Source organism: Lobosporangium transversale (assembly GCF_002105155.1).
Source record: "Lobosporangium transversale strain NRRL 3116 chromosome Unknown BCR41scaffold_11, whole genome shotgun sequence".
Lineage (NCBI taxonomy): Eukaryota > Fungi > Mortierellomycota > Mortierellomycetes > Mortierellales > Mortierellaceae > Lobosporangium > Lobosporangium transversale.
In genome coordinates this window covers 612202-640014 of record NW_019028989.1, presented here as the reverse complement: position 1 = coordinate 640014, position 27813 = coordinate 612202, and the positions used below count along the sequence as shown (strand labels likewise).

The window sequence follows — 27813 nt, the reverse complement described above, 5'->3', positions numbered from 1 at the left end:
AAGAAAAAGAAAAACGATGTGACTAGAGCCTTGCCTAATGGTCGATACCGTCTTGTGATCAAAGCGCTTAAGCCATGGGGTGTCCGCGGCCGACCTAATAACGTTGAACGTTGGTCTAGCCCCATTATAACTATCAAACGGGGGAAACAGCCATGATTTATTTTCTATCTTTTTTCTCCTTGCAACATTATTCTTAATAATAAACCGGAAACTTTTTGCTTATAGTAAGTAAGGCCTTTTATTTTTATATTTTCGAAAGGTCTTTATTATAATTCAGGTGATATGCTAGATTTGTGATATCCTACTTTTTAAATTTGTTCAAATTGCGACCACCACGTCGTTTAGGGACCTCAGGTAACTCCTTTAACAACGACTCATCCACCTTGACAACTTTCCGAATTGGTGCTATAGGTTGTTCATTATCACTGCTACTGTCTTCTGATAGATCATTGTCCCTGTCATCAGTAGGGTCGATCTTCAATGTTGTGATCTTGGGTGTGTCAGCATTGTTTGGCTCTTTACCTTTCTTCTCCTCCATCATTTGTTTCACTTTGGTCATCTTTTCTGACTCCAAATGCTTCTCCTTGTCCTTGCTCTTCTCAGTAGGCTTCATGTTCTCCTCGGATGAGCTTTCCTTTGTAACTGTAGCCTTTCCTGTATCAGATATCTCTTTCTTCTCGGGCACATTTTTGTCATCTAACGTAGGCTCTAGTCCTGTAGTCGTTGTCTCGACAGCAGCAGAATTAATTTCCTTTGCTGCAGCTGCAGAATGAGCACGCATGGCTTTCCTTGCCCACTTGCCCAATTTTTTGACTTCACTGTCTCCAGCAGGCTGTGAGTCTCCACTAGCAGTAACTCCTGCAGCAGCCTCTTTCTTTGTGTCCGCTTTAAGTTGCTCCTTTCCAGCCTGCTCTTTCTGTTTCTGCTGCTGCTGCTGCTCCTTTCCGAGGTGCTTCACCGTGGATTGCTGCCCATTCCTTGACAGCTCTTGGCTTGGATGTGCTGGAGCGCTGGCCTTCTTTTCTACCTTGGCCTTCTTCTTGGCAGGCTCATTGTTATTATCCTGTTGCTGCTTATTGCTTTTGGGTGTTGTTGGTGTTCCTACGGTCTTCACTTCTGCTGCAGGAACAACTTTGAGTGGTACAGTCTCAAAGAATGTCTCTTCTTCCGTCTCTACGGCTTGCTGTTGTTGTGGCTTTGATTTGGCAGCATCACGCTCGGCAGTTGCCTTCGCACGAGCAGCAAGCGGGTCCTGGCTATCATGATCATCATATCTAAGCTTCTTCTGCTTGCTGCTGTTAATCTTTTCAGCCGTTAATCGAATGGCTTCTTCGGTTGTCATCTTCATATCTTTTTTGGTGTTAATGATTTTGGCCTTAGCTTCGTCCCTCGCCTCCTTTATAAACTGTTGGATATGACCTGATTCTAAACCGACGCGAATCTTCTCTCGAATCTCATCTCGGGTTCTAGCCACTTTTGGATCGTCCGCATTCTCATGAGGATAAAGTGAGATATATTTCTGTGTTTTCGGAAAATGCTGAATATAAGCCAAATCCAGTTTCAACGATTCCAATTCCTTTTTCTCATCTTCATTTGACTCCCAGTTGGGATGTTGCCGCATAAACACCTTGATCTTGCGGTCTGCTTTCTTGGACTCTGCAAGACAAAAAAAAAAAAAAAAAAAAAAAAAAAATAGAAGAAAGAAATTAACATTGAATATCTGTCTTTTATAGTCATATATATATTGTTATTAAACTTACCAAAAAATTTTAGCATGCGGTACTTAGTAGCCATCTTTTGTTCCGTTTGATTGACTTGTTTCTCTGCAATCTGCAGTTTCAAGGCTTCAACACGTCGCTCATGCTCCTGTCGGATATCTGCGGGCATCTTAGGGTTTTTACTCAATAGTCTCAAAGTGTCGCGAAGCTTTTTCTTCAAAGCCGCTGCACTCTCAAATACTTCGCCCTCATCCAATTTTTTGGGCTTTGCTTGGTATGTCTTCTTTTGTCCACCATATCCATGACGGTTATAGGGCTTCTTTCCTCGAAGCTCCTTTTCTGGATTTACAATTTTTTTGGCGGCTGGCATCGTCTCTATATTTTTGTTGATATATATATATAAAAAAAAAAAAAAAAAAAAAAAGAGGATGGTGGGATGGAGAATGCGATTGTTGGAAGTAATACTTTTTGACCAAGCATGGAAAAAAAAAAAAAAAAAAAAATACAAAAGCCACAGTAAAGTCACTTTTTTTTTTTTTTTTTTTTTTTTATTTGTTATTGATACTTTTAATAGTCTTCCTCTTGAATACGATAGAGTTCACGGTTGGCTTTGAAGCGTGCTCTGCATTGTTCAGGCGTGCGACCATCCATTCCTTCAGCTACTTCTTTCCAGTCAATTTTTCTTTTGCCCTTAAACCGCGGTGTAAGGTCCAAATGAACTAGTTCGTTCGCTTTCTTTTTGTTTATCTGTTTCACATCTTTTGAACCAAGACTACCATCGGTCTTCTCCATCTCCCGCGTCTGATATTCCTGGTTCCGAAGCCTTTCCTCCTCGTCCTTACGCGCCATAATCTTTTCAACCCGCTCCATCAGCTTATCTAGCTCCATTCCAGACCATGGCTTGCGGTTAACGCTCGGATCCAATTTGTCGCGCCAATAATATCGACACTGACTCACCGTCTTGCCTACGACATATTCAGAAACCAATGTCCATTTCTTAGTTCCAAACCGATGTACTGCCTCTTTAAGCCTTGCGACATCCTGGTCAGTCCAAGGTTCACCCAATTTTGCAACATGGTGTGTCCGACTATATTTCCAATTTTTTCGACATTGACTGGCGGTTCTGCCTGGAACTTGGCTTGCAATCAAAGCCCAATCTGCGTCTTCTCCCAGTGTTTGGATTGCAGTCTCCAGTAGGCTTCTTTCCCGTTCTGTAAACCGGCCATGCTTTTTAGCTTGACTACGCCAGTAACGTTCATAAAGCGCTTTAGTCGTCCGATGTGGTAAGAGAGTATTCCGAATCTGCGCCCAACTGTGCCCATATTCTTGCACACCTTGATTCAGCAGCTCCAATTCCCGATCTGTCCATAAACGAGGTTTAGCCCGTTCAATATCCTCTATGACAGCTAATGTATTATGGCTTTCATTGGGCTGAATATCAATACCATCTTGCTTAGCACTCAACATAGCTGTTTCTGTTGCTCCTTCAGTCCCATTTGAGTCCAGTGTTGCTGAGTTCTGTTGATCAATTACTTGTTTTTGCTTTTGTGACCAATAATCCCATCGATATTCACATTGCTTCATGGTGAATCTGTCACCAAGGATTTGTGCCACTGATCGCCAGTTAATGGTCTTATTGGCCTGCCGATACGTATTCACCGTAGCTACTAGCAACCTAGACGTCTCAGGCGTCCAATGAACTTTGCGTGGTTCTAAATAAACTTTAGCGACTTCATGTGTCAAATATCGAAACAGCTCTGGGTCTTTTGGAAACCTAAGAGTGGTCTGCTTAAAATAAAGCTCACAGTCTCGCCCATGTCTGTACTCTAGCCCTTCGGCAATGATGTCCCACATGGACTCCTTCAAAATTGCCCAGTCTTTCCACGGAGTCCCCACCACTGCTCCTTCACTTTGTTCGCCTGTTTTAGTTTCGATTGCCTCAGCCTGAGAAAGAAGTGAAGGATTTCTGCTCGTATTCGAGAAGGGCGCTGTGGCCAATAAGGATTCTTCTCCGCGTTGTAACTCCATCCATCGTCGCCAAAATTTTACCTTTTCAGAATCATCCCACTCGCGCTCCAACGGAGGCTGATCAAGGATTCTCCATCGAGCCTTGTAATCCTCAGAGGTTCTGACCACATCTCCGAATGCATCTTTGATCATAGTCCAAATTTTTGGCTGGAATTCGGGAGGCCCTAATCGAATAACAGCTCGCATAAGTCGTTCATCCTCTTCAGGAGTCCATATCAGCTTTGCAGCAGCAAGCTCGTGATAGATAGATTGCAGACGATCTGCTGGAAACTTGTTGTGCAGAGAAGACGCAACCGCTTCCCAATTGATTATTATCATCCCACCCCCTCCTCCTGTTATTACTTGGCCGTTACAAGTACCGGTATTAAAATCGCCGGAATGTGCTATCTGGTTCGGTGTCGCTATAGCAAAAGGTTCGCCATTGTTTTGCTGATCATGTAAGCTGGATAACGGATAATAATCGTCGAAACGGCCTCCTCCTCCTCTTCCTACTTCTATATTAATTCTTTTGGCGTTTAGTTGTTTCTCAACCGCCTGAACAAGTTGATCCCGATGATAAGGTGTAAATCCTTCCTTGTAAAGTTGCATCCACCGATCGCCCCTAATTCGTCTCGATATACGCCTCTCCTCCAAACGAGTCTTTTGGATCCGGAGCCATTTCTCCTTGCAGCTCTCTTGGTTTCGTTCAAGATCCCGAGCAATGACTGACCAAGGTGTTTTAGCTACGACCAACATCTCGAGTCGTTCTCGATCTTTAGTCGTCCATGGGCCTTGAACTGAATACGGCAATGGCAATGGTGCCTCACTCGACTTTTCTTTCTTAGCTCTTCTTAACCGTGCTGGAGGGACATTGGCTTCCAGATTTCGTTGACTAGCTTCGATAGCGCTCTTCATAAATTCTTGATAATCTGGTTCTCTACCTTCGTCCATATCATCCTCTTCGATTGCATCTGCTAGAAATGGGTCCAGAAAGCGATAGTAGCGAGAATAGCACGATCCTATCGGTCGTTGGAGCTGAGTACTAACAGCTCTCCATGTTTTGCCTTGCTGTCGAAGATCAAATAATAGGTCATCCTCCTGTGATGTCCATGGATGCTCTGTTTGTTGATGTGGAGTACGGACAGTAGCCAATGGTTTGATAACAAATTTGCTCTTTGAAGCAAGAGCAGGCCTATAAGTCAAACCAGCGGCTTTCACTGCTATTGCTGCGGTTGTTGTTGAAGAATGAGAATCGGTGATAGCTACTGTGCTTTGATCTTGAAACAGTCGTAGTGACACCCTTGTGCTGAATTGAGCCCTTGATCCAACTAGACTGATCCGTGTTCGTGTTCTGAGAATAATGTATTCAGCAGATGCACAAGTGAGGAATTTACGACTGTGGTTCGCAAGTGCGATGAACTGGCAGCCATGTCTGTGCATGTGGAAAACAAACAAATAATAGACATTAACAGAATTAAATTATTTATTAAGGAGATATATTTACTAATTTAAAATGCATGTGATATATGTAATCTAAAAATCATATTTGCAATGGCGTGAGAATGCGTGGGTATAAACGTGAACATAAATAGTCATAGTAATAATAGCTTGTTCGTTTCTTTGCCTGGATTGATCTCCTTTGCTCTCTATTTTTTCTAGTACTTAGTGCCGATGATCATTGGTCTGATCGTAGCCGTGATCTCGTTCACGTCGGCGCTCTCGATCACGAATCACAGCATCCATGGCTGCCTTGTTACGGTCCACAATAGCTGTAATACCCTGAATTGCACGTTCAAGACGTGCGATCGCTTCAGAACTCTGGCTGCGCTGTCGAATGATTTGTGCTAAACGCTCCTTCCACTCGCGCGCATCTTTACCTGTAGAGTTGCTCAACAAGAACCGTGTTTCTTGTTCGGTCTTGTAAGTCTCCAACATGGCATCCTTGAGCATCTGAGTCTGTTTATTTACATCCCTCACCGGAGGCTCAAAGTAGCACAATGTGCTGTTGTAATACCGACTGCTGGTGGGTACCTGCTCAGTACCGCCCTGGTAGAATGCAGACAAGATTGCGTTAAATCCGTCCGTTGTCACCTATAAGATGCATTGAAGATAAACAATGAGTTTCCTTCCAAGCTATTGCACCTTGATGTCTAATGTGGATTCAAACTGAAGACTTACATCATTCTCATCCATATCCAACCAAACCAAGCTCTGGTTGACACGAAGGGCTTCCGCAAGAGCCATGGCTCCTTCGTCCTTGAATCGATTACGTCGTACATCGAGCCTAGCCAAGTATCGACTATGGCCTAGCCCCTCAAATGATCTCCATAAGTTTCTGCCCATGCGAGATGTCAACTCTGGAGTCTCCTCGCCCTGAATATACAATTCCTCTAAGCGACCTGCGGATGAAGCAAGCATTTGGCCTAAAAGTTTACATGTTTCCACATCAGGATCGCGGCTCGACGCCAACGAAACAGCGCTCAAGTCTAGCTTCTTGAGCGTGTAACTCTGGCTCAAGCTAACGAACAGCTGGCGCAATGCCGACTCACTCCAGCAGGTCCTTCGAAGGCCCAAAGAGGTCGCTGTCTCTCCAGTAGCCAAGATACCAAGTAAGTTGTCGGGCAAATCTTGTCCATCTGAAAGCAAGTTCCGTCCAGCGAGGACCTCAATTTTACGGTTCCCGCTTTGACCAATCGCCTCTAGGATACTGGCAAGCTGGTTGCCATCCAATCCGCATCCTTCGACTTTGATCTGCTCCAGAGACTTGCAACCGCTGCTTGAGAGCCAAGTAAGGACCTGATCCAGTGTAGAAGGGTGCAATGCCATGCCACTTAAATCCAAGGACTTGAGACTACCACCACAGCTAGTCAGAGTCTCAGCCATTAAAATTGGGGACTTACTCCAAGAGGTCAAGTCCGAAAGGTTCAGTGACTCAAGGCGCATCGAATGTTTCAAGAACATATCCAAGATGAAGGAATTAACTTTGCTCTCTGCATTATTATGGATGCTAAATGTCTCCAGCAGATGTGACGCTACATCTGGGTTAGCAACGAATGCATGCATGATTTGATTGATACCATCGCCTGTAACCTGACAGTTACCAACATCGAGACATTGAAGTGTGCCAGCGTGTTTGACGATCCCTTTGGCAAGAGTCATGACATCAGCACCATCTGAAGCAATATTGCCGTTGAGGTCCAAGAGCTCCAAACGCAAGCCAGCAGTGTACCCATCTCGGATGGCACGCCCAATGCTACCGATTGTATTGGTATCTAAGTGGCAGTTGTGTAGGTCCAATGCACGGATATGGGGATTTCCCATGATTAATTCGTAAAACTCTTGATCAAGGCGAAGTCCATATCGGGTAGTGCCATCTCGTAGGACTTTGGATTTGTGGAGTGCTGCAAAGGAAATATCACGGAAACTAATCTCCTTGAATGTAGTGTTGAATCGAAGAGCTCTAAAGAGACACTTCATTTCATCCACGCTGTAATCGCGCTTGGTCTCTGATGTATCACCAGCCTTGCCCACTGTGAGGATAAAGCCATCTACCTTTACGTTATTAAAAACCTTCCGATCGACACCCATGGCGTAACATTCGGCTCTCAATAGATCATCGAATCCGAGATCAACCATATATTCTTTTGAGGGTACAGGAATGGGTCGAGAGAGTTCTTCAGACATGGACAAGTCAACGCCTTTTCTCTGCAAGGGATACAGCCATCGAAGACTTTCAATTCTAGCGCGGATGGCAATAATGATTTCACGTGCTCTAGCTGAAGCAAACGTGATAACAACTGTCCGTTGACGAAGAGTTGTTCCAAAGCAGATTGTGAAAGTGTCGTCTTTTTCTTTGTAATGGATGGATCTGACGGTCAGCAGTGGGTATTGTAGGATCGTGCGCTCATCTTTCATATCATCTTTTGTGCTCCCGTTCCCGAGATTGTGAGGCATTATGTGGATATAAGAGTTTCCAACGGCAACCACCACTACTTTGCCCTCTAATGCAACTTTAGTATCTGGTGTGGTGCCGCTTTCCTGTACAGGTACGCCTTTGATATTCTGGCTTCTGAAGTAGGCTCGCCACATACCTCCAGCTGCCAACGCTGTGGGATGATTCTCTGCAACGCTAGTGGGAAGAGCGATAAAGTCATCCTGCATCTTTTCTACCACCCATTGCCGCTGACGAGTGCCTTTGGAGACTAATCCTGCCTGAGATGCATAATAATTGCATCCTTGACGCAGCTCCCTGAGCCATGGCTCGGCCTGCTCTGGAGATGGAGTAAAATGCATTGTTGCTGGTTGGGCTGAGATTGAAACTAAGTACTCGATAATGATTTGAACGTCATTGCCTGGTGACTGGTGAGCGTAAACACCGACAATGGAGTTAAGCGATAAGATACGATGGTCTTTCGTGATCTGGCTGATCTGTTGAGGGGTTAAGATTTGGTGTCCCGAAGAGGAAGACCAGACAGAGTGGTTACCAAAGACCTTGGAAGCCTTCTCCATTGTCTTGTACTTGAGCAAGCTTGAGTTGGTAAGCATCAAGTACTCTTTTGCATCCTTTCGGAAGAGTCCTCCCTCTGAATGTGTCGCCGTTCCACCAAACAGAATAAGCGAGTCAGGAGGGTACTGATCATGTGTGGGTATCACGAAAGATTCTGTTGGCACTATAGGATGGCCTCGATAGAACCCTTCAGGCTGAGTAGACGAATCACCATTAGCTCGAGGCATGAGCGAGTTACGGCTCGCAACCGACTCATCTGTCGACACAGTTGAGAGCGAAGTTGAATAGGAACGATCGCGCCCTCCTGTGCTTGAGGATGGCCCAGAGTTAGCATGACTAGGACGACAAGCATCTAGATTGAGTTTGAATGGTAGTCAAGTCAGCTTTATTACGAATACATTTGAGGAGCATAGATCATACTGTTGTAAAGCACCATGACCCCTGTATCCATCCTCCACATACATAATTCATCTATTATGTGCAAAGATCTATTTTATCTATTTTTTCTGATATTCTCGGATTGAGGCCAGACCATGTCATGAATTATCTTTTTACCATCTTAATTATTAGAGTAGTAAATAAATATTGATGTGAGCATGAAACACATGGCACCCAACATGGCTATCAGGGTGCTACTCTGAGGGCCATGATAGTTTTTTTGGTTGTGTGACTGCAAATCGCCTGACCCACGTTGCTGTAACTGTCCATTTGACAGGATAGTAGTGAAAAACATGGCTCTCAATTTACTCTTGCATTCCATTTTTTCCCTCGCACTCTCTTTTTCACCTCTGTTTCGATTGTCGGTGTCTAAACGTCGAATCAACCATAAAAGTAAAAGTAAACAAATAAAAGCTTTTCTCACACCATTCCAGAGAACAAACACATGCAGCAATTTTAGGGAGTAAACCAAAATATATAATTTTAAACCACTCCTTTTCCCAGAAGAATCCTTTTTACTAACCATTAAGGGATAGCGATGGAAAATCGATTTGGAGAGGAGAAGTTGCTGGTGTCATGTGTGGCGATGGCAAAAACCCACTGCCTCCACTTCTGGCTCCTGGCCTGGATGGGCTAGGCGGAAGATCTGGACTATGTCCATAATAAGGTCGCGGGTGAAGAGAGCTGTTGCTTGAGGGAATCTGTATCTGTGGAGTCCCTGGAAGTGGAGGGCTGGAAAAGATCCCAACATCAGACGAGTAGTACCCAGCATAATCTGATTGATCTTCTAAAAAAGAATCCGGTAGTGACAAAGGCGGTGGTAGCATGTTTGGCAACTGTCCATTACTAGGGTATCCAGGTGACATGTGCGGTGATCGATAAGAAGATGATGATGACTGTGGATATTGTTGGTGTTGCTGATGTTGCTGGTGTGAGTGGAGTGGGATAGATCCAGATCTCAATGAATCATCACGAGTCGATATGGTAGAAGGAGGAAGTTGGAACGTCATGGGAGAAGCTGGCACAGATTGGTAGTTTGCACTGTATGTATTCGGTGTAGTTCGAGGCGAAGGTCGAGGAGATTGATTAGAGTGAAGCGATGGTGTGTAATACGGATCTTGTTGATATTGATGCTGCTGAAAGTGCTGATAGTATTGTGTACCATTCATGACTGGGGATGAAGACGACCCTGACCTCTGTCTATTCTGGCGAGGAGGTCGCTGAGGAACCCCATTGTTGGTCGCGATCTCATCTGAGCTCTGATTGCTTCCACCACTCCTGAAAGCGTGAGGCGAACGAGGACCTGTTGATGACATTTTATTAAATGTGTATATGTTTGTATATGAAGAGATCAGCGCAGTTGAGCTGGAAGTGTACAGAGTGTTAACTGACGGATCGATTTGAATATGTGCATAGGTTTCGCAGAGAATAAAAAGAAAAAATTTCTTAGTTATTCCAAGTGAAGGCGGAGGAGTATATGAAAGGGTGTAACAAGGTGGACGAAAAAGAGCGAATGCAAAAGTAATAGTTGGATATTAAAGTGTGTGCAAGGACGAGAATAAGGGTTGAAAAAGAGAGTTCAGTGATCAAGAAGCAGAAAAGGAAGGGAAAGAAGAAAGGGACGAAAAGAACGGTATCGGAGTCAATTGTTTGGCTTTGTGGCGTCGCGATCTTTTTTCAATGAATGGTCTAAATGTCTGTCCGTGTACACTCTGATCGTACGTTCATTGTAGTTCAAAAATATCAGAAATTCCTTCCTTTCCATTCAAGTTTTTACTGAGTTCAAGAGACTGGACTTCCATACCAAATGGCCTCTTTCCTTCACTCCTGTTACGGATTATGATATTTGAGCTACTTCTAATAAAATTGAAATTAGAACAACCGTTAAAAAAAGTGGCAATAAAGAGTAAACAGAGTCTAGTGCAGCTTTTTTTTTTGTTTGAAATCGGGATGATCGTTTCCCTTTCTCTATCTTGATCTCCATCTCAACACGCAACGAATGACTGGTGAATGTTGGAGATACTCTGGCCAATCAGCACGTGAGATCACCGCAACGTGCACAACACGCGCACCATTGTGCGTCTCTCTGGAAGGTTAAGGTTGGTACTCCCATCCTTCTTTAGGATATGGTTAAAACAGTCCACTTACGGCTTTTTTTTTTTTTTACTTTGCTCTCAAATTCCCTGAATAATAAGTCTTGGAGTGAGCGTTTTAAGGAGGAGAGATCAAAGAATCGAAAGAAGGGTAGAATAGGGAATAGATTCCTTCCAAACCACATTAGCTGATTGTTTCCTCACAAATAGAAGAGGATGAGCGAGGGTACGAACATGCAGAAGCTTCGATCAACCTCTTCTTCAGCAATGTATTTTCTCGTCAGTATGACCATTCATCCTCCTTGTAGGTGCTACGCGTCAACGTATCATCGAGGGTACCTCTGCCTGTTGCGTCGTAAGCTCACAAAAGAACTGCTCCATCATTCTCATCCATAGGCTGCAGAATTGTATAAAGTTTTATATAGTTCTGTCTAGAAACAAAGGAGGAAGTCAGACTCTTCTAGATGCTTGGTTTCTTGTTTCCAAATGTTTTTATTTTAATCAATACAACCATAATAGTAGTAATAAAAAAGATCCAATTGCAAGTACGAATAAGGTAAATCGCACACGGTATGTAAGGCAAAGACGCATGTTATAAATGCATGTATTAGCTTATGATCAAAAAGTTTAACGCACTTTCAAAAGATACATGGCGGTCAACTGATTCATGGAATATAAAACCAAAAAAAGTGCCAGGCCAGTGTAGGGAATAAGATATAGAACAAGAATGAAAATATCGTAAATGTAAGCAACAAAGCAACACTGTTGCACAAAGAGGAGATGGAATAAACCTACTTTGATAACTGGACCAATAGAGTAACCAAAGCGAAGATGTTAAGCAATGCAACGAGCTTTCTTATATCGGCTATAGCCTTCTTGTCTTGGGCCTAGCCCCATTTCCTCTTAGTGAATAGGTATTCGCTCCTATGACCATGTCTGTTCAGTCAGCGCATGATTCATTTTGCATCTCCTTCACGCATCATGGTTTTTCAATTATACTCGCTACTTCTTGTCTATCCTGCCTCCCGTTCGAAGTGGTTAAAGACGACAAAGGGACGCCTCTTTAATTCCTTTGATCCATACACTCGTGAAGGGTTAAGATTAATTGTAGCACAAAAACAATTAGGGTTCGGCAGAGCATGATAAAGTTTAGTGAAGAGTTGACTGTTAATTAGATCAAGTAGCCCAAGACCCCATTGCGCCCAGAGCAAAACACCTCGCAAGACTCTATGAGCCACAGTTTATCTAGTTTCGTGTAGATGAACAGCTCACAAAAGTAAACAGTGAGTACCAAGCAATTGAGAAATAGGATGCTATCTACAAGTAAAGTACATAATTTCGCAATAATTAGCGAGCCTAAAGTCGGTGGAGCCACCCACTATTTGCGTCCGACGTTGACCTTCTGCTTTCAGCCTTATAAAAACCTTCAGCGCTCTGGCCTCAGCAATAGTTTTTCATCTCAAGTAAAGAAAGGCGTTATTTAATATTCATGACAGGCTTTACAGTTTAGTGCCAATTTACGGATGCCACAGAGAAATTATATGAAGAATGACGAGTGTTGCCTATAGCAAAAATTAAAAGTTATTCTGAATGCCGTCCAAACAATCATCTTATGGGCGCCTATCCTTTCGCTAACTAGAAAGAAACCTCCCTATTGATAGGTCCTTGCAGATCAGACTAAAACTGAGACGCAAGGTGGCAATGGCGTTCAGTTTGCTGACTGACAGCCATTAGAACAAAGTGAATGGGTCTTGCTATGCATATCTTTTTCCATATCTGAGTCCGTTTTGGAGAAAAAGCTCAGCTTGGTTCCCCAACTCTCCTTCCCTACTACTCTTCTTATTCACCTTGGTACCACAGCTGACGTTCGCCAAGAAATCATTGGTGACAAGAACCTATGCTTGTATGAACCCCTCCAGAAGGTTCGCAGCAAATTATACCTGGTTGAGAGATACTATACCGTTCATTCTGAGCTAAATGCCTCAGGTTTTGAAGTGTCTAAGTAAAGATCATTCTTTTCATTATGAAAAAAGAAAAACAACCTTTTAATAATAATAGAAAATTGATCATCCAGAGTCCCTCGTCATGCATCATAATAGCTTAAATATGATGTCTATTTCCGATATTGTTTCAATCACAGGACCTAGAAGAGCAAAGAAGAGGGGAAAAAACGCAAATGTATATACTATCCTTTTCAGTGTTGATATTCCATATACGTAACCATAAGAGGAGCTTATCACTGTCCGTTGAAATGATCCTTAGTTATTATCCGTATCTCAGGTAACATGTAGCCTATAAGAGGGATATCCAAGAGACTAATCGCTTCAATGGCAATGTAACGAGACCCACCTATGTATATTTATATTTTCTTGTAGAATAATGATGCATGCGGACATGAAGGCTAACGGACATGTCTTTTGCTTCATGTGGGTGTATCAGGCCCACGAACAAGTCTTAACTTACTTCAACACACCCAATGGTGTCTGAAATGGTATTGACGTTGAAGGGAAACAATACTACTATGATACCTTCTCTCACGCTACTTTTCACGGAGGCTAAAACTACTATCAAGTTGAGTCACTCAATTATCGAATGAGCGACATCAGTTCAGTTCAAATATAACAGGCGCACTCATGCGCTCATACACATCAAAGAAATAAAATATGTTCATATCCCAAGCTCACACGATCTTTTTTTTTTTTAGCCATTATCAACAAGCTATAAATGGCTCCTTCATTACAGTTATTAGACAAAAATGACATCGCTATTATCCCAGCATTAGTTACATCGTACCCAACAGCTTTGTTTACGGAGTTGGCGCAGGGGACAATTTTTATTAGAGCGGATACAATGTCATTACAGGGAACCCTGAGGCCGTCAACGACGCTCTTTCGAACTTCTTGACGGAGCGCATCGCAATGTCCATGATTAAATGATTAGCTCAGTTAATTCAATCAATTTATTATTGGACCTTAATCGTTGAAATAGCGTCCTTGATGTTTTCAAGTGACATAGTCAGCATTAAGCTAAAGACTGCAATGATATTTACAAGTGACATGCATCTGGATAGAGTATTCTCTCCTTGTTAGCTCACAGCGTAGCTTCTTTTTTGACAGTGTTTTGCTAACGTGGGTCAATGATGTTCTGGCGAGACTCCACCACGTTTCCTTCGGGGTCTGTGATTGTCGTAGTCTTCACCCAAACAACTTCTTCTCCAGGTCCAACCTGTGGAGCAGCACTTTTATAAGCCCCCGGCATCGTCGGTATCGCTCTGTCATTGGTTGGCGGAACATGACTGCCCATTGAATAACCGGCATTGTTGCCCGAAGATGAGATGTTTGTTCTGCTGGCGGTATTCGCTGAATGAGGAGTGGCCTTCATGTAGACCGAGTCCTTACTTGCTGCTGTTGCTGGTTTATGGCTTGTATGAGCAGAAGTAGCGCCGCCAGCGGCAGCAGCGTCAGTGGGGGATTTGATATTATCATTCGCATGATGTCCCGCAGAAACAGAGGTCCTCTCGGTGGCAGTCATCTTTGCCATTGTAGCAGGGTTGCTTCCAGGCGTAGGCATATGAGCACTATTGGCCGAGGGTGTGTACGTCGTAGCAGAGGAGTCCATGTCCGCACCAGTGTTAGCATTCACATGCGTGTTCACTACGGGCGAATGGGACGAGATTTTCATTTTGTCAAGCTTATCGTTGTGGAGATGGGGATCTTTGGGCGCATCTGTGGCAAGAGTATTCTTGTTGCCAAGGTAGGAGCCCGCTGCTCCAGCCGCTGTTCTTACTTCAGAGCCATCAGCCCGGGAAGTCATTGGATTTCTGCCTAAAGAGCTCGAATCCTTGGCGTTAGAAGAGAAAGTAGTGGCAGAAGTAGAGGTATTATTGGGGCTTTGATGCCCTTCATGCTTGGTCCTTAACAACTGTGCATCGGCCTTGTTGTCAGAAGTGCCATGGTGATCTGACTTGAAAGTACTGTGGGTGAGCGAATGATGGCCAGGGGTTGAAGCCTTATCCATATACGCTAGCTTGGCAGCTGCAGCTGTTTCTGCGGTTCTTGCATTAGCTGTAGGAGCATCGGCTACGTTGCCACCTGAATGCACGTTGCTGCGATCATTAGCAGCGAGCTCATTTTCGGATGTTGTGGCCGAGTCGTGATGGTGAAAAAGGCTTTTGACCTTATCAGTGATGCTTTGATGACGCTGTTCCTGCTGATGATGGCTCGCATTAGGATCGTTCATTCTGTACTTATTCTCAGCCGTACGCTCCGATTTCATACCACCTGGATGGGTTGAGTGGTACTGACCTGAGTTATGGTGAGGTGAAGCCTCCAAAGATAAATTACGATCTGCTGCCTGTCCTGGAGTCACAGGAGTATCGGTGGTTGAGGTCACGTTGTCGTTCAAAGGTGGGGCAGAGGATATGGCAGAAGCAGCACCCATGACAGCAGCTGTAGGAACCTGATTATGTTTCATCGACACAGGTGGGTGTTGCTGCTGGTTATGGTCAAGGTGTTGCTGTTGAGTCTGGCCATGATGACGCTGATGGTATTGGTTATTGTCACTGGTAGACGATGAGTGACTAGGGGCCAATGGCGTAACTGAAGTGGTCGGCATGACGTCACCTGTCCTCCTATCAGCTGCATTAACTCTTGAAGCACCATTGGTTTTGCTTGAAGGGCTGATGTGGGCAGACTATGCTTGTACAATCGAAACAGATCCGAGTCCGATAAATTATCACAGGGTTATGGAATACGTAATGAGGGGCTACATTTAGGTATTGTGAACTAGCTCTTACCTGGCTGCTATGGTCGATGTGCGAGGTTGTCTGTGGCTGGTGCACTGAGTGCATATTTGTAGGCGACGTTGATGTCTTGGGAGTAGTTGTAGAGTTAGAATGAACGCTGCCAATACCAGCTACATCCTGAGTAGAGTTTTTGACAAATTGGTCTGTTTGGGCCCCAGTAGTGCTAACAGAACCGGCGGTATTGGTGTTGTCTTTGGAGTCCATGGCCAACTTGTTCATTGACTCGACGAGATGATCCTTGGCATGTTCGATCTTGACGCTGTCATAGGGCTGAGGTGTACCCCCAATATGAGGGCCAGCGACTTCGTACTCAGATCTATGCTGAGGATTGTGAAGCTGGGCATTCATGGCGGTGGCACCGGATTGCTGCCTGTCAGAATTGTTGGAAGAAGTGGCGTTGAGATCTCGTGCAGACTGATCAATATTGGTATTATGATGATTGGCATCATACTGATTGGCAATATTGCGGGCACCGTGTTTGTTTTGTTCGTTGCTTCGTTGCATATCTTTTTTTTTTTTTTTTTAGGAGATAATGAAGAAAGAGGTAAAGGATGTAGAGCAAAATAGCGAAATTTTTTTCTAGTAGCTTACAAAATGAAACGCGTAGATGAAACAATTCACATTTGGTTGGATACATACACACATGACACCGCACATTTTTAATGATCACACAAAGCTATTGCTATTCCTGCTGTTGTTTCCATTGGCCATATGCACCAAGGTTATTCAGTCGTTGAGAAGAGGACGACGTCAGCGGCGACGGTGTTGTAGCAGAAGATGGCGGGGATAACGACCGTGGTGTCGTCTGCTGATGTTGACGGAAGTTATTCTTGGGTGTAGGTAATGGCGGAGGAGGCGAGGTGTCGATGTTTTCTTTGAATGTGCGGTTACTACGATGAGGAGATCTAGCTCTTGTGCTTCCCAAATGACTGACTTGTGCTATCAATGCATCCTGATTCCGTTTACCTTCCAGTCGACCTAGGGCTTCACTCAGACTAGCATCACTACTAGTACGGAATCTGTTTATCCGCACTGGCGGATGCAGCGTGGTGTTGCTATTGATGGGGTTATTTTGGTGATCATTGATCAAACTCCTGTCGCTATTTTCGCGTCCTTTTGTGCTATCTTCTGGTCGTGATGACACATTATTACCGCCTCTTGCTCTCTGGTGTTGTGAATAAGAATTCATATCTAGAGGGGAGGGCGGTGTGGGGAGACCAGATGTTGCTGAGGGCGAGGCCTGTGGCGAGATAGAGTAATTGATTATGTTCGTTGTGTTGATAGCGCGAACGTTATTGATGATGTTCTCCTTTCGAACCATACGCCTAGTGTTTTGAGACCTTGATCCGGACTTTGTGGGTATAATTGGGATCGCCTCAAGTTCTGCAATCTTGGCAGCCGCTTGTGTAGTTTCTTTCTTATCTGCATATTCTCGGAGCACACGACGAACATGAGATTCGCCTCCATATTCCGAGTCATCAGAATCTGTAGACAAATGAAATTATTAAAAGTATATTCAGTTTTATAAATATGCACGTGTTTAATAAAATCGATGAAATATGAGAGCCAACCAAATAAATTACATTATTAACATGACACTCATTGTTGTTTGTGTAGATTTGTTTGCGTTATTTGTAACATACCTGGCCAGCGCTCCTCACCTGCGATAGCGTCATTGATAACGTCTTTAGTTGCTCGTAGTTTATTCAAGAGCGTTGTTCCTGTGCTTTGTACAGCTGGTGTAGTTGCAGCGAAAAGATCTGATGTTGTGTTGAACGCACTTTGATTGGTATCTATTTAATACAGATGTTAAAATGGGAGTTGAATTGAGCATCTGAAGTTCAGCTTGCTATGCGTATCATTCAAAAGTTGCCCCTCCATTACCCTCACGGAGCGCTTTTACAGCCATCTCACGTTCTTCTCTCTCCTTCTGTTGCCTCTCTCGATCACGTTCTCTTAATCGATCCTGAAAGGATGATCCTGTGGTGTTGGATCGAGTGGATAAACTCGAAGCCCAGTCTTCTTGAAGATTGTTCGCATTTGAATTATTCCTATAATGTCTGCTGTTACTGCTAGGGGCAGGGTTGGATCCTGAACGCATCCTACCTTTAGCCATGCCGAGATTTCTATTGCTATTGCTACTGCCATTGTTATCGACACAGGTATGATCATGGTTATGATTGTGACCATAGTCGTTTTTACTATGATTTTTGCTAATATTGTCAATGCTATTATTGCTGACATTGTAGTTGGAATGTCCTGAGTGAGCAGTGGGTGAGGTGGGAGAAGTTGCTGTGCATTCGAATAATCTTGGTTTTGTTAGAGTATTACTACCATTGCTATAACTTCTGCTATGGCGTGCTTGTTGGTGGTCGTGTTGAAACGAACGCTGTGTGCGCAGGATGGGTTGGGATTGCTTATGACGCAGCTGTTGTCGTCGATGTTTCTCTAGCGTCCGCTGTTGCTCCTGTAGCTGCAATCGAGGAGGGATTACGGGCATTTCTGAAAAGGGCAAAACATTGGTAGGACGAAGAAGGTTGTGCTGTGTCATGAGTATCAGAGAGAGAAAGAAAGCAGTAGCTGATCCTTGATTTCGAATGAGAAAATGAAAATGAAAATGAAAATGAAAATGAAAATGAAAATGAGAATGAGGATGAAAGAGTAAAAGGGCGATGAATCAAAAAAGGCCGCAAGATGATTCTTTTGTTGCGGTGCAACATAATAAAAGCTTATGGATTCTATGCTTTACCACATGGTTCAGTAATAATGAAAATTTGTGTTATTACGAAACTTTTTTTAGTCTATTGAGATCTGTGCAACATCTTTCTTGACAAAACACCATAGTAAAATATAGACTAAGAATCGCCAACAGAAGCCTTCCGTCATCAGTCTTTTATAATCGACGCTGGCCAATGATCCCGTTTGCAGATCGGACACAACGAAGCTACATGCAGCAGCCAAGGGTCGATGCATCCAGTATGATATTGATCGAACATGGCAATATACGCACATGGTCCCCAATTTCATATTCTGTTATGCAGATCGCACATATTGTCTGAGCGCTCAATTTCGCAAATGACAAACAGCAATGCCACGAACATACTCACACCTACGCCGCAAATGGTGCTCATTGGAATCATGGCTATTTTCCCAGAGATACTGGTAGCTCCATTGTTATTGTTGCTGATGCTGTTACTAAAATTGTAGAATTGATTGCAGCTAACACGCCATAAACTGCTTAAACCGCTGGAGCAATACGAATGCTTATTTTGGAGACTAAATGGCTTAACCTTCTCTAATGCCTGAGAAGGAAGAGTTAGATGGGAATATACCGGACGGTTAGGACGTACCCTAGTGTTGGGAGTGTTCCGATCCACAATCGCGGGGCTTTCAGTAGCAGAAGCGATTTCATAAGCTGCTGCAAGCAATTCTTCTTGCCGCAACTGCAGGTTCAAGCTGGTTGTCATCATACTCAAACTGTTGTCGCTGTCCTTTTCAACATGGCCACAGAGATCTGCTTCACAAAACATCCGGTGGATCCAATTCTGTTTGGATTATGCTGTTGACCTCGGAGTATAGCGATAAGTTATTAAAGGCACAACATCCTCCAAGCTAATGGCTCCCTCTAGCGTCTCTTTATCCTTTTGCGGCTCATCCTGAAGGGTGGTTAGTCTAAGGTTGATGAAGATATATTTCAGCTGCACCACGGCTCTAAATTCCATTGTGAATGCGATGTTTAGTAGCAATTTACTTCTAGCACAAGGCCGCTTGATGGTGATCATTGGACTTTGTTGTCCGTGCAGCTGTTGAGCATGTGACATGTCGAAGTCCTGGTGCAAGAGGCGATCTCGAGCACCATTAATGGTTGTCATTTCGGACTTTGCTAAAGCTGACGCCTGAATTGTTGCCAGCCCTGTGAATGTCACCATGGCTTGAGCTCCGTAGATTTGGTTATCAAGCAGCATGATAAGTTACTCAGCTGCATCATGATCCAAGGTAAAAAGCGAAGCGGAATGGTCTTGAGAAGCGATCGGTTCATCCTTGCAACTGACTCCCAAAGTTGGATAGAAGAGGATAGCAGAGGCAGCCAAATGAAGAACTGTATGATCAAAAGTCTTTCTGGGCGCGCAAGGCGTCAATGCAATCCATTGGCGAGACATTGTAGGCATAGACGTAGGCAGATGGAATCGCACTAGAGGTTGCTGTTAGAAAGAGAAGAAGGTTAGGTGCTTTTCAAACCCTTTTGTCGGAACAGTCTCAAATGCAGATAAGAGCTCAGAATAAGGAAAGCGGGAAAGAAATAAAAAATGCATTGAAGCTGATTTGTTGCCACATCCATGTTTTCTTTATGAAGGGTACACTAGATCACTGTCACCATGGTTGTACTCAATAGATGTTGATGCCTCGCCGTTGCTGTTTTTGTGTCTCTTGTATATTGTGATGCGCCCCTAATAGAAAATGACGAGATCTCCCTTCCATGTTTCTACTCCCCGCTGTCGTTACTCTCCAACTATCTGTCAAAACTAGTAGAGTTGTCTTCCCAGACCTATTCAGAATGATGTGGTATGACTTAGGTATGTAACTGATAAATAAATGTGTCGACTGCTTACCGAAATGCTTTGGTCCAGCCATGAAGGCGCCAGAGACATATTGTTGCTAATGCTACTGTCGTAAAGAAGATACTTTTCGAACACCTTCTACAGCACCTGTTTGAATTTTCTGCTCCAGATAACCATGACCAATAATTTTATCACTCAATTGCTCTTCCGACTGCATTTGAATCCTGTAAAGTACATTGAGTTCACCCCAATACTTTTGAATAATCGTTACCAATTCTTTTTTATTATCTTTAATCAACGCTATTAGCGACAGCGATAATAGGGATGAAAGTGATGGTGACAGCAGCCTAAACAGGCTCTCCGTTTGCCATGGATCTTTGCCCTTTTCATTCACTGTAGGTATTAGCTGTATTGCCTCATGAGCAAACGGGTCGTCATCGGCGTCCACATGACTCATTGAAGCGTTAAATCGAACTCTCTCTTCCTCCACATGTGTATTTTCCACCACAATTGGTGCCTGCTCTTTATGATATGGAACAAATGTTGGATCATGAAGGTCGATTGTTTTTGGGGATTCCACCTACAGTAGGTAGATTGACTCGAATGCAAAGCAATGGTACTACAGTTGTCGATAACCATAGCCATATCCTCCAGTTACTCGTTGTCCTGCTGTAGTTTCAAATTCTAATACGAGCTTCTTAACGTCCTTACTAATAGGTTCATAAGCGCCTCCGCTCACTATGACATTCTTGCTTGGCTGTATATGTAGGGACGAAGTGGGCCACCTGTTCCTGTGTGTCAACTGTGTTTTAAAATTGATTCCTGTTCTTCCTGTTTGTTTAGACTGCCTCTTTTTTCTGGCTTCTGTTTCTGTTGCTTCTGTTTCGTCTGCTTGTCCTGCCTCTGCTGATGATCAATGTATGATGCTGCTTGATCCTCAATAATGGCACTATGCAACAGCCAGCGTTCTCGGGTCGATAATAATGGCACAAAGAGATTGGCAAGGAGTGAGAGAGAAATCATCTCATTGGAGTTTGTTCGAAGGTAGAAAGTCAGAGAAAACATCTGCTGTGATTGTAGCGATGAATAGTCTTGATGATGTTGAGAATGATAATGAAGATGCTGTTGTTGAATATGATGGTGTTGCCCCTGTGGTTGCTGAGTATTGACGTGGAGGAGAGAAGAAGAGAGGTGCGATGCGAATAAAGTCCTGGCAGTGACCTCCGTTCCTAAGCCCTGCATGGAGGGAAGGATCACAGAGAACAAGAGTGCCCAGCACGACACTGTAGAGCAAACATCAGAGAATGGCCAATCTAGCATGGTTTTGGCGATCCCCAGTTGGTGATGGTAATGGTTGCAGTTGTTGGTGTAAAAAAGAAAGGAAGAAGAGAATAAAGTGAGCTATGGATGAATTTGTTTCGTTCATAATTAGTTTTTTCTATTATTTCAAGAGATTTGATCCATGCAGAAGTGAATAAGTGAGGTCTAATGGAAACTGGACTTCATTTAAACAGCTTCGCCCATTTTAGCGTTTGTGCCATATTGACAACAGACAATGATGAAAAAGGACGTCTTTCCCGAGAGGAGGTTTCTCATCTAGTAAAAATACTTGTTCCTTTGTTTGCTTAATTCTTTATCTCCTTTCCATCCAATCCTGCTCATCACCATTACTCATTCTCTCTCTGATACTACGTTTCCTGCTTTAATGTCCAGTACACGCAACAGTGGGGATCATACAGATTGCTCGTCGATCGAACAGACGAACAGCTTTGATAGTCCTGGCCGTACTCATATCAATTGCAGCACTGACCAAGGAACCTCACAGAATCAACAACAGCCATCTCGGCCTCAACCGTTCATCCAGCAGCGAGAGCCTTTCCTCTCCACCTTTTCTCAACCACATAGCCCCAGCCCTTCCTCTGCAGGGTACTCACCGACATTACGCTCGGAGCGACTCTTGTTTGGGCAACAGCAGCAATCAACAGCTAAACCATACATGTCCAACATTACTGTTCAAAGCGAATTTCCACATTACAGCGGAAACTATCGTGGCGGAATAGAGGAACATCAACATTCACATCATTTTCGACATCATCATCACCATCATGAGCACGAGCATGATCCGTCCGGAATCGATGTCATGGTTATTGATTACGAGGGGTTAGATGCCTGTGTTAATGAGGCTTCAATGACAGACAATGAGATCCAGGAGTTGGGAAACGGTAGAAATGATACTGTTTTATCTGGCAAGGCTGAAGAACCCTTCGGGAGAGATATAGCACGAGCTTTCTCCACTGGGTCAGTGTCTACGAAATCCAAAGATGGTTCTATACTCCGGAAACGGTCTGCTCGCATGGCAAGTTATTATGGTGAACGTGCACCTCGGGTAAATGAATTTTTATTGTTGAAGAAAAAAATAAGGTGAGTGATGCAGAATATGCTTCTTAATGTATAGTTTCCGAACTGTTCATGTCATTTTAGCCACCGATACAAGAGCAACAACGATACACATTCTTTTCAAGGACTACAGGAATAATCCAAGCTCCGTCCCTGTCAAAGATCCTAGCACAGACATCGCTACAGGAAGGTTCAGTAGAGGCCCCTAGAGTGTTCTCAGACTTGCTAAAAGATGGTTGCTTTTGGATTGATATCCTTGACCCTACTGACTTTGATATGTTGGTTGTTTCGAAGGTTAGTAATATTTATTCAAGAAAACTGATCTTGTCTATTGTTAAACATCGCAATGTCTTGCTCAATCACTATATTTTTATGCGCCATTATACTATAGCATTTCCATGTGCATCCTTTAACAATCGAGGACATTTCTACAGAAGAAATTCGTGAAAAGTATGAAGTATTTAAAAATTACTACTTTGTGTGCTTCCGAACCTTTGATCAGGATTATAACTCAGGATCATATCTTCAGCCCGCAAGCATGTATTCCGTTGTTCTTAGAGATGGGATTATTACGGTAATACCTTGTATTTTTGTGAGAAGTCTCCAATCTTTTATAGCCTATGATCGATATAATAGGATGTTATTGAACATGAGCTGACAGCTTCCGTCTTTTCGTCGGATTTATTAGTTCCATTTCCGACCCACACAGCACCACTTGAATGTACTTCGGCGTTTAGAGCAATTCCATTCACATATCACTTTGACACCTGACTGGATTAACTATGCCCTTTTAGATGATATCACCGACAGCTTCGCATCTCCTATTCAGACAATCGAGTATGAAGTCGATTCTATCGATGAATTAGTGTTGCTATTACGAGAGAATGAGACATCCGATATGTTACGTCGCATTGGATCTTGTCGAAAGAATGTAATGACAATTTCTAGATTGCTGACAAATAAAGCAGATGTGATCCGTGGACTTATGAAGCGCTTTGATGAACGTTACACAATTGCAGCAGGAGGAGCTTGGAGCAACGCAGGGGCAGGCGCTGCAGCAGCAGCAGGATCAAGTGCTGGAATGCCAACCGTGATAAGTTCTGGACCAAGGGAGGCTGTAAGGGACCCTATCATTGGGGGTACTACAGCCGAGCAGGGTCCTACGGCCTCAACAGGACTACAACAGGATCGCTCAATTCAAACTGGAGCGAGCGCGACTTCTTCTTCAAACACTGCTCAACAACAGATGCAGCAACAACAGGTTCTGCAGCCGTATCGCGATGGCGAAATCCTGCTTTATCTAGGTGACGTCTTAGACCACGTCTTAACGATGCTTCAATCCCTTTACAGCTATGAAAAAATCCTAGCGCGATCACACTCCAATTATCTGGCACAGATCTCGCTCGAGATCAATCAACTCTCTAACAAAACCAATAACGTCGTCGGAACACTGACATTCTTTGCAAGTTTAATTGTTCCTATGACATTTGTGGCTGGCCTCTGGGGGTAAATCATTATTGGTTTATTCGCTTTATGGTTTATAATGCATCTTTAGATTTATGGCTTACAAGAGAAATGCTCATCGAAATGCTTTTTTTTTTTTTTTTTTTTTTTTTTGAAAACCATTGTTTGATAGAATGAATGTTCATGTGCCAGGTGAACCAGGAGCAGAAGATGAACCGCTACATTGGTGGTGGGCACTTTGCGGGTTCATGGGCTTATATTGTATTGTGGCCATATGCTTTGGAAAACGCTATGGCCTCATCTAGAGTCATAGACAGTAAATACATCTTTAGTATCCAAAATAATCCCGGTTGCCTTTATTTGAATATTTGGCCACAAATGTTGCCCGAATACTCGCTTTATCCTAATTCAGATCCTATGACCCAGAATTATAACTATATGATAGATCGCCTACGATTTACGGTGCGCCCCTGAACTTTGGTACTAAAATTGAATCGTCCCTGGCATTTGTTTCTATCTTTATATTTTAAGGGCTCTAAAATCATTCCATGGTGATATCCTCTTCAAAATTTCCAGTTTCACCATCCTGTCCTTGATTGATGAGTGCATTTGCCTGTTGAAGAATGATCTGATCCCGGTCGGAGTTAGCCTCTTGAAGCCAGAAGAACAGCTTTTGTGAGGAGGACTTGAATTGCAGCATCAGCACACGACCAGTAGTGCATTCAGGGACTTTCTTAAGCTCTGCATCACCAGCGAAGAGAATCAAATCCTACAGTAAGAAAATTTTGAGAGGAAAAGTTTTGTAAGTTACATAATGGAAGAGGCAATCAACACACATAGCCTAACAGAGTAAAGACACTGGTGTTGATGGAAGACGATAGAGTTTGGTATTTATCTGTGCATGTAAAGGGAAACAAAATGAGATAGTTTACATCCTCCACAGTATTTGTCGTCCTATTCTTCCAGCAAAAATGCATCAGTCCTTCGTCTTCCTCCATGTAGACCAACCTAAGCACAGAATTATGGTACTAAATGTTAGTCTTCCAGCAAGCGGTGGCTCTCCTAAGTAGTGGAATTATATTCTAGCGTTGTGTTGTTTACCCTTTAGTTGAATCTGGCATGACTGTATTTGTAGTTCCATCCCGGAAGCATCGTCCTGCCTTGAACTGAAGCAATGCGTTGCGTCCTGAAGTCATGATATTGAAAATGTGAGTTGGAGCGAGTGATGAGGTAAGTTATGCTGAGCTTGTATCCTTGCTTTGTGTAGTCCTATAGTGAAAGGAATGAAGTAGATTGCTGAGTAGAATCGATGAATAAACGCGTACCACATGTGCACTTACGTCACATGTGACATTAAAAATTTGGTTGAAAAAGACATTGCTTAGGAACTTCCCACATACTCAAGCTTGGAGTCCTGATAACTTCTTTCTTTGATAAAAACCCTTACAAACTACCTGGATTCTTTCTATAACCAAGACAAAACAGGAAATAAGAATACCTCTGTCCGTATCTCAATAAAGATTTTAATTAACAATGGTTGTTGTTTTGGAGGATTGCGTCTGACACTGTTCTCGTTAGATTTCTCTTTAATAATTTCTCAAATGCATCTACTTCCCCCTCTGATCATGCTTACAATTCAACTCTGAAATATCTATCGACGCCCCCTTGCAAAATACGTATTTAATAGTCGGCACAAAGATTAAGCTGCTTACCTAAAATTACATCATGACTCAATTGATCGTAATCAAATGACAGCCTCAGTGGCACCTTGTCCAAGAGAACCTTAGTGCTTTGCCCATATACACGTTATTTGACATGCTGTCAAAAATAGGACCTTCCTACATGCCGAGCATAATATACCCATCTCGTTTCCTCTCTACAGTAAGCTATATGCTTAATAACCTTTTTTCTTTTTATTTTGCTTTAAGACATTGGGATACCTGTCAGTTAGAACTAAGCATCCCATCCGATCCTAGTTTATGTAGCTTTTGTAGGTTCGGACACAGAGGCAGTGTAATCGTTAAATCGAGAACTAAGGAGCAAATTTAAATGTAACTGTAGAATACGCTTATTCCAAAATGGGTTCCCAAGCTTGAGCCACATATAAATAGTAATAATAAATTGGTACGTGGGGAAACGCATTCTTTAGCGCTTCGCTTCCTGCAAGCTTGCAATCTATCATTGGACATTCTCACGCTGACATGGGTTTGAGAGGGATCTCGCCTGATTCCAGTATAGAGCTCGACTGAAGACCACTACTTGGTCCTCCCCCTCTAGTGCAGGCGATGGAGCTCCTTCAGCAAACAAAGCCTGCATAATGACAATATAGCCCATTGCATGAAAATAGAGACTGGTCATCATCAAAGGCTTCTGTTCACTGAATGACCTACAAAAATATAAAAATGGCTTCGCGTTCAGCTGTCACAACAGAATGCTGTGCCACATAAAATGCTGATCTGTCTCCTTCTCTTACATTCAACCAATTTATACAAATGTCAAGCACAGCAAAGTCATCGCTCCTCAGCATCTTCAGGCGCACTACCATAATTTCGCCACTACATCAGAAAAAGGCGGCTACAAGAGCAAGGATAGATCCTGGGCATGGAATTATACTCCACTCATATCACACTATTACTTCAATTACTACTCACCCTTTCCGAACCTGTATTGGGAGCCCTACTTCAGTTTCAGCCTTTTCTCGACATTGCACTTTTCCAAAAACCACTCCTGGAAGAGCATTAATGATCACTGAATTCCACACATCTACATCAACTGAGAGAGAAAATGATAATTTGAAAAATGAATCCATTAAGAGGCCAGAGACACGTCCTTGCTGGAAATGTTCTACGCCTGTACCATACATGACAGTGGTGTGCATGAATCCAAACTGCAAGGTTGTTCAAGCTTTAACGCCTGGAGCCAACTATTTTGAGATCCTTGGATTAAGGTAAGGAGGACTTGGTTAAGGGACAGCCATACTGCGCAGTTGTTCCACGGTTTTTTGTCTAGCGCATTCCTTCCTTTTACAGGCCACGCAATGACACATTAGTGCTTCAAACCTTTTACTACTTTTAGTTCAGAGCCAAAATTTGATCTAGAAGCCAAGGATTTACGAAATAAATTCCTTAGGATTCAGCAGCAAGTACATCCAGACTCTTATTCTCAGAACATAAATGTGAGTTAACAATTATATATTATGAAAAAAAGAGCTCGTTTGGAAGTACTACTGTTTCTCAATTAAAGTTTCTTTGATGTTAAAACCATGGTAAAATATTTTGGCTGCAACAGGGCGATCAGCTTTATGCACAACAGCAGTCATCGTTGGTGAACAAGGCTTATGCCACATTGAAGGAGCCACTCAGCCGTGCAAATTATATACTGGAGCTCCTTGGAGTGCCTATTCATGAGACGGAGTCACTGAACGAACCAGAGCTACTAATGGAAGTCATGGAAGCCAGGGAACTTCTGGAGGATGCCCAGACAGAAGAAGAAGTTGAAGGGCTGAAAGAAATCAACAATGGTAAAATTCGTAAAGAATTCATGCAGTTAAAAAATTAGATGGATTTAAAATTGATAATGCGATTTCTTTGTTCATCCTAGGTCGTATTCAACAGGCTGTCGATGGGCTCTCAAAGGCATTCAGAGAACAGAATCTAGAGGCAGCAAAGGCTCTTGCGATTGAGTTGCAATACTGGATTCGAATTCAGAATGTTATCCGTGACTGGGCTGCTGGCAAGCCAATTGTTGCAGATCATGTCTAATGAATGAGGATTGTGACGTGCCTATAAAAGATGTCCCTGAAAAAACCTGTTTATCACACCAACAA

General features: G+C 43.2%; 10 protein-coding genes across 10 annotated transcripts; 2 read left to right on the top strand and 8 right to left on the bottom strand.

The window, feature by feature from the left end:
- Window positions 1-258: 258 nt before the first annotated feature.
- Window positions 259-2116, bottom strand: BCR41DRAFT_420814 (hypothetical protein). The gene is made up of 2 exons (XM_022029946.1): window positions 1761-2116; window positions 259-1656 (listed from the first exon to the last, which is right to left on the bottom strand). Exons 1-2 carry the CDS (start codon window positions 2086-2088, stop codon window positions 302-304), a joined length of 1683 nt encoding a protein of 560 aa, XP_021883155.1. The 5' UTR covers window positions 2089-2116; the 3' UTR covers window positions 259-301.
- Window positions 2117-2278: 162 nt separating this feature from the next.
- Window positions 2279-5195, bottom strand: BCR41DRAFT_350206 (hypothetical protein). The gene has a single exon (XM_022023628.1). It carries the CDS (start codon window positions 5163-5165, stop codon window positions 2286-2288), a length of 2880 nt encoding a protein of 959 aa, XP_021883154.1. The 5' UTR covers window positions 5166-5195; the 3' UTR covers window positions 2279-2285.
- A 192-nt stretch (window positions 5196-5387) lies between these two features.
- Window positions 5388-8459, bottom strand: BCR41DRAFT_369382 (hypothetical protein; the record flags this gene model as incomplete). The annotated part of the gene is made up of 2 exons (XM_022026451.1): window positions 5388-5816; window positions 5904-8459. The coding sequence occupies 2 exons, from the start codon at window positions 8457-8459 to the stop codon at window positions 5388-5390; spliced, it is 2985 nt and encodes a 994-aa protein (XP_021883153.1).
- A 166-nt stretch (window positions 8460-8625) lies between these two features.
- Window positions 8626-10190, bottom strand: BCR41DRAFT_23555 (hypothetical protein). The gene is made up of 2 exons (XM_022020101.1): window positions 9194-10190; window positions 8626-9039 (listed from the first exon to the last, which is right to left on the bottom strand). Exons 1-2 carry the CDS (start codon window positions 9984-9986, stop codon window positions 8792-8794), a joined length of 1041 nt encoding a protein of 346 aa, XP_021883152.1. The 5' UTR covers window positions 9987-10190; the 3' UTR covers window positions 8626-8791.
- A 3517-nt stretch (window positions 10191-13707) lies between these two features.
- BCR41DRAFT_420811 (hypothetical protein) lies at window positions 13708-16071 on the bottom strand (the record flags this gene model as incomplete). Its single annotated transcript, XM_022029945.1, has 2 exons — window positions 13708-15455; window positions 15559-16071. The coding sequence occupies 2 exons, from the start codon at window positions 16069-16071 to the stop codon at window positions 13887-13889; spliced, it is 2082 nt and encodes a 693-aa protein (XP_021883151.1). The 3' UTR covers window positions 13708-13886.
- Window positions 16072-16172: 101 nt separating this feature from the next.
- On the bottom strand, window positions 16173-18283 carry BCR41DRAFT_350202 (hypothetical protein). Its single transcript, XM_022023627.1, has 3 exons — window positions 17452-18283; window positions 17211-17360; window positions 16173-17052 (listed from the first exon to the last, which is right to left on the bottom strand). The coding sequence occupies exons 1-3, from the start codon at window positions 18116-18118 to the stop codon at window positions 16250-16252; spliced, it is 1620 nt and encodes a 539-aa protein (XP_021883150.1). The 5' UTR covers window positions 18119-18283; the 3' UTR covers window positions 16173-16249.
- A 1255-nt stretch (window positions 18284-19538) lies between these two features.
- On the bottom strand, window positions 19539-21446 carry BCR41DRAFT_394656 (hypothetical protein; the record flags this gene model as incomplete). Its single annotated transcript, XM_022028661.1, has 5 exons — window positions 19539-19769; window positions 19929-20015; window positions 20251-20706; window positions 20785-20864; window positions 20972-21446. 5 exons carry the CDS (start codon window positions 21444-21446, stop codon window positions 19539-19541), a joined length of 1329 nt encoding a protein of 442 aa, XP_021883149.1.
- A 312-nt stretch (window positions 21447-21758) lies between these two features.
- On the top strand, window positions 21759-24294 carry BCR41DRAFT_350199 (hypothetical protein; the record flags this gene model as incomplete). The annotated part of the gene is made up of 5 exons (XM_022023626.1): window positions 21759-22512; window positions 22608-22817; window positions 22915-23097; window positions 23212-24029; window positions 24160-24294. The coding sequence occupies exons 1-5, from the start codon at window positions 21832-21834 to the stop codon at window positions 24290-24292; spliced, it is 2025 nt and encodes a 674-aa protein (XP_021883148.1). The 5' UTR covers window positions 21759-21831.
- A 29-nt stretch (window positions 24295-24323) lies between these two features.
- BCR41DRAFT_350196 (proteasome complex subunit Rpn13 ubiquitin receptor-domain-containing protein) lies at window positions 24324-25298 on the bottom strand. Its single transcript, XM_022023625.1, has 3 exons — window positions 25089-25298; window positions 24920-24995; window positions 24324-24756 (listed from the first exon to the last, which is right to left on the bottom strand). Exons 1-3 carry the CDS (start codon window positions 25181-25183, stop codon window positions 24529-24531), a joined length of 399 nt encoding a protein of 132 aa, XP_021883147.1. The 5' UTR covers window positions 25184-25298; the 3' UTR covers window positions 24324-24528.
- Window positions 25299-26848: 1550 nt separating this feature from the next.
- Window positions 26849-27748, top strand: BCR41DRAFT_369378 (hypothetical protein; the record flags this gene model as incomplete). The annotated part of the gene is made up of 4 exons (XM_022026450.1): window positions 26849-26934; window positions 27063-27162; window positions 27276-27507; window positions 27588-27748. The coding sequence occupies 4 exons, from the start codon at window positions 26849-26851 to the stop codon at window positions 27746-27748; spliced, it is 579 nt and encodes a 192-aa protein (XP_021883146.1).
- Window positions 27749-27813: the final 65 nt, after the last annotated feature.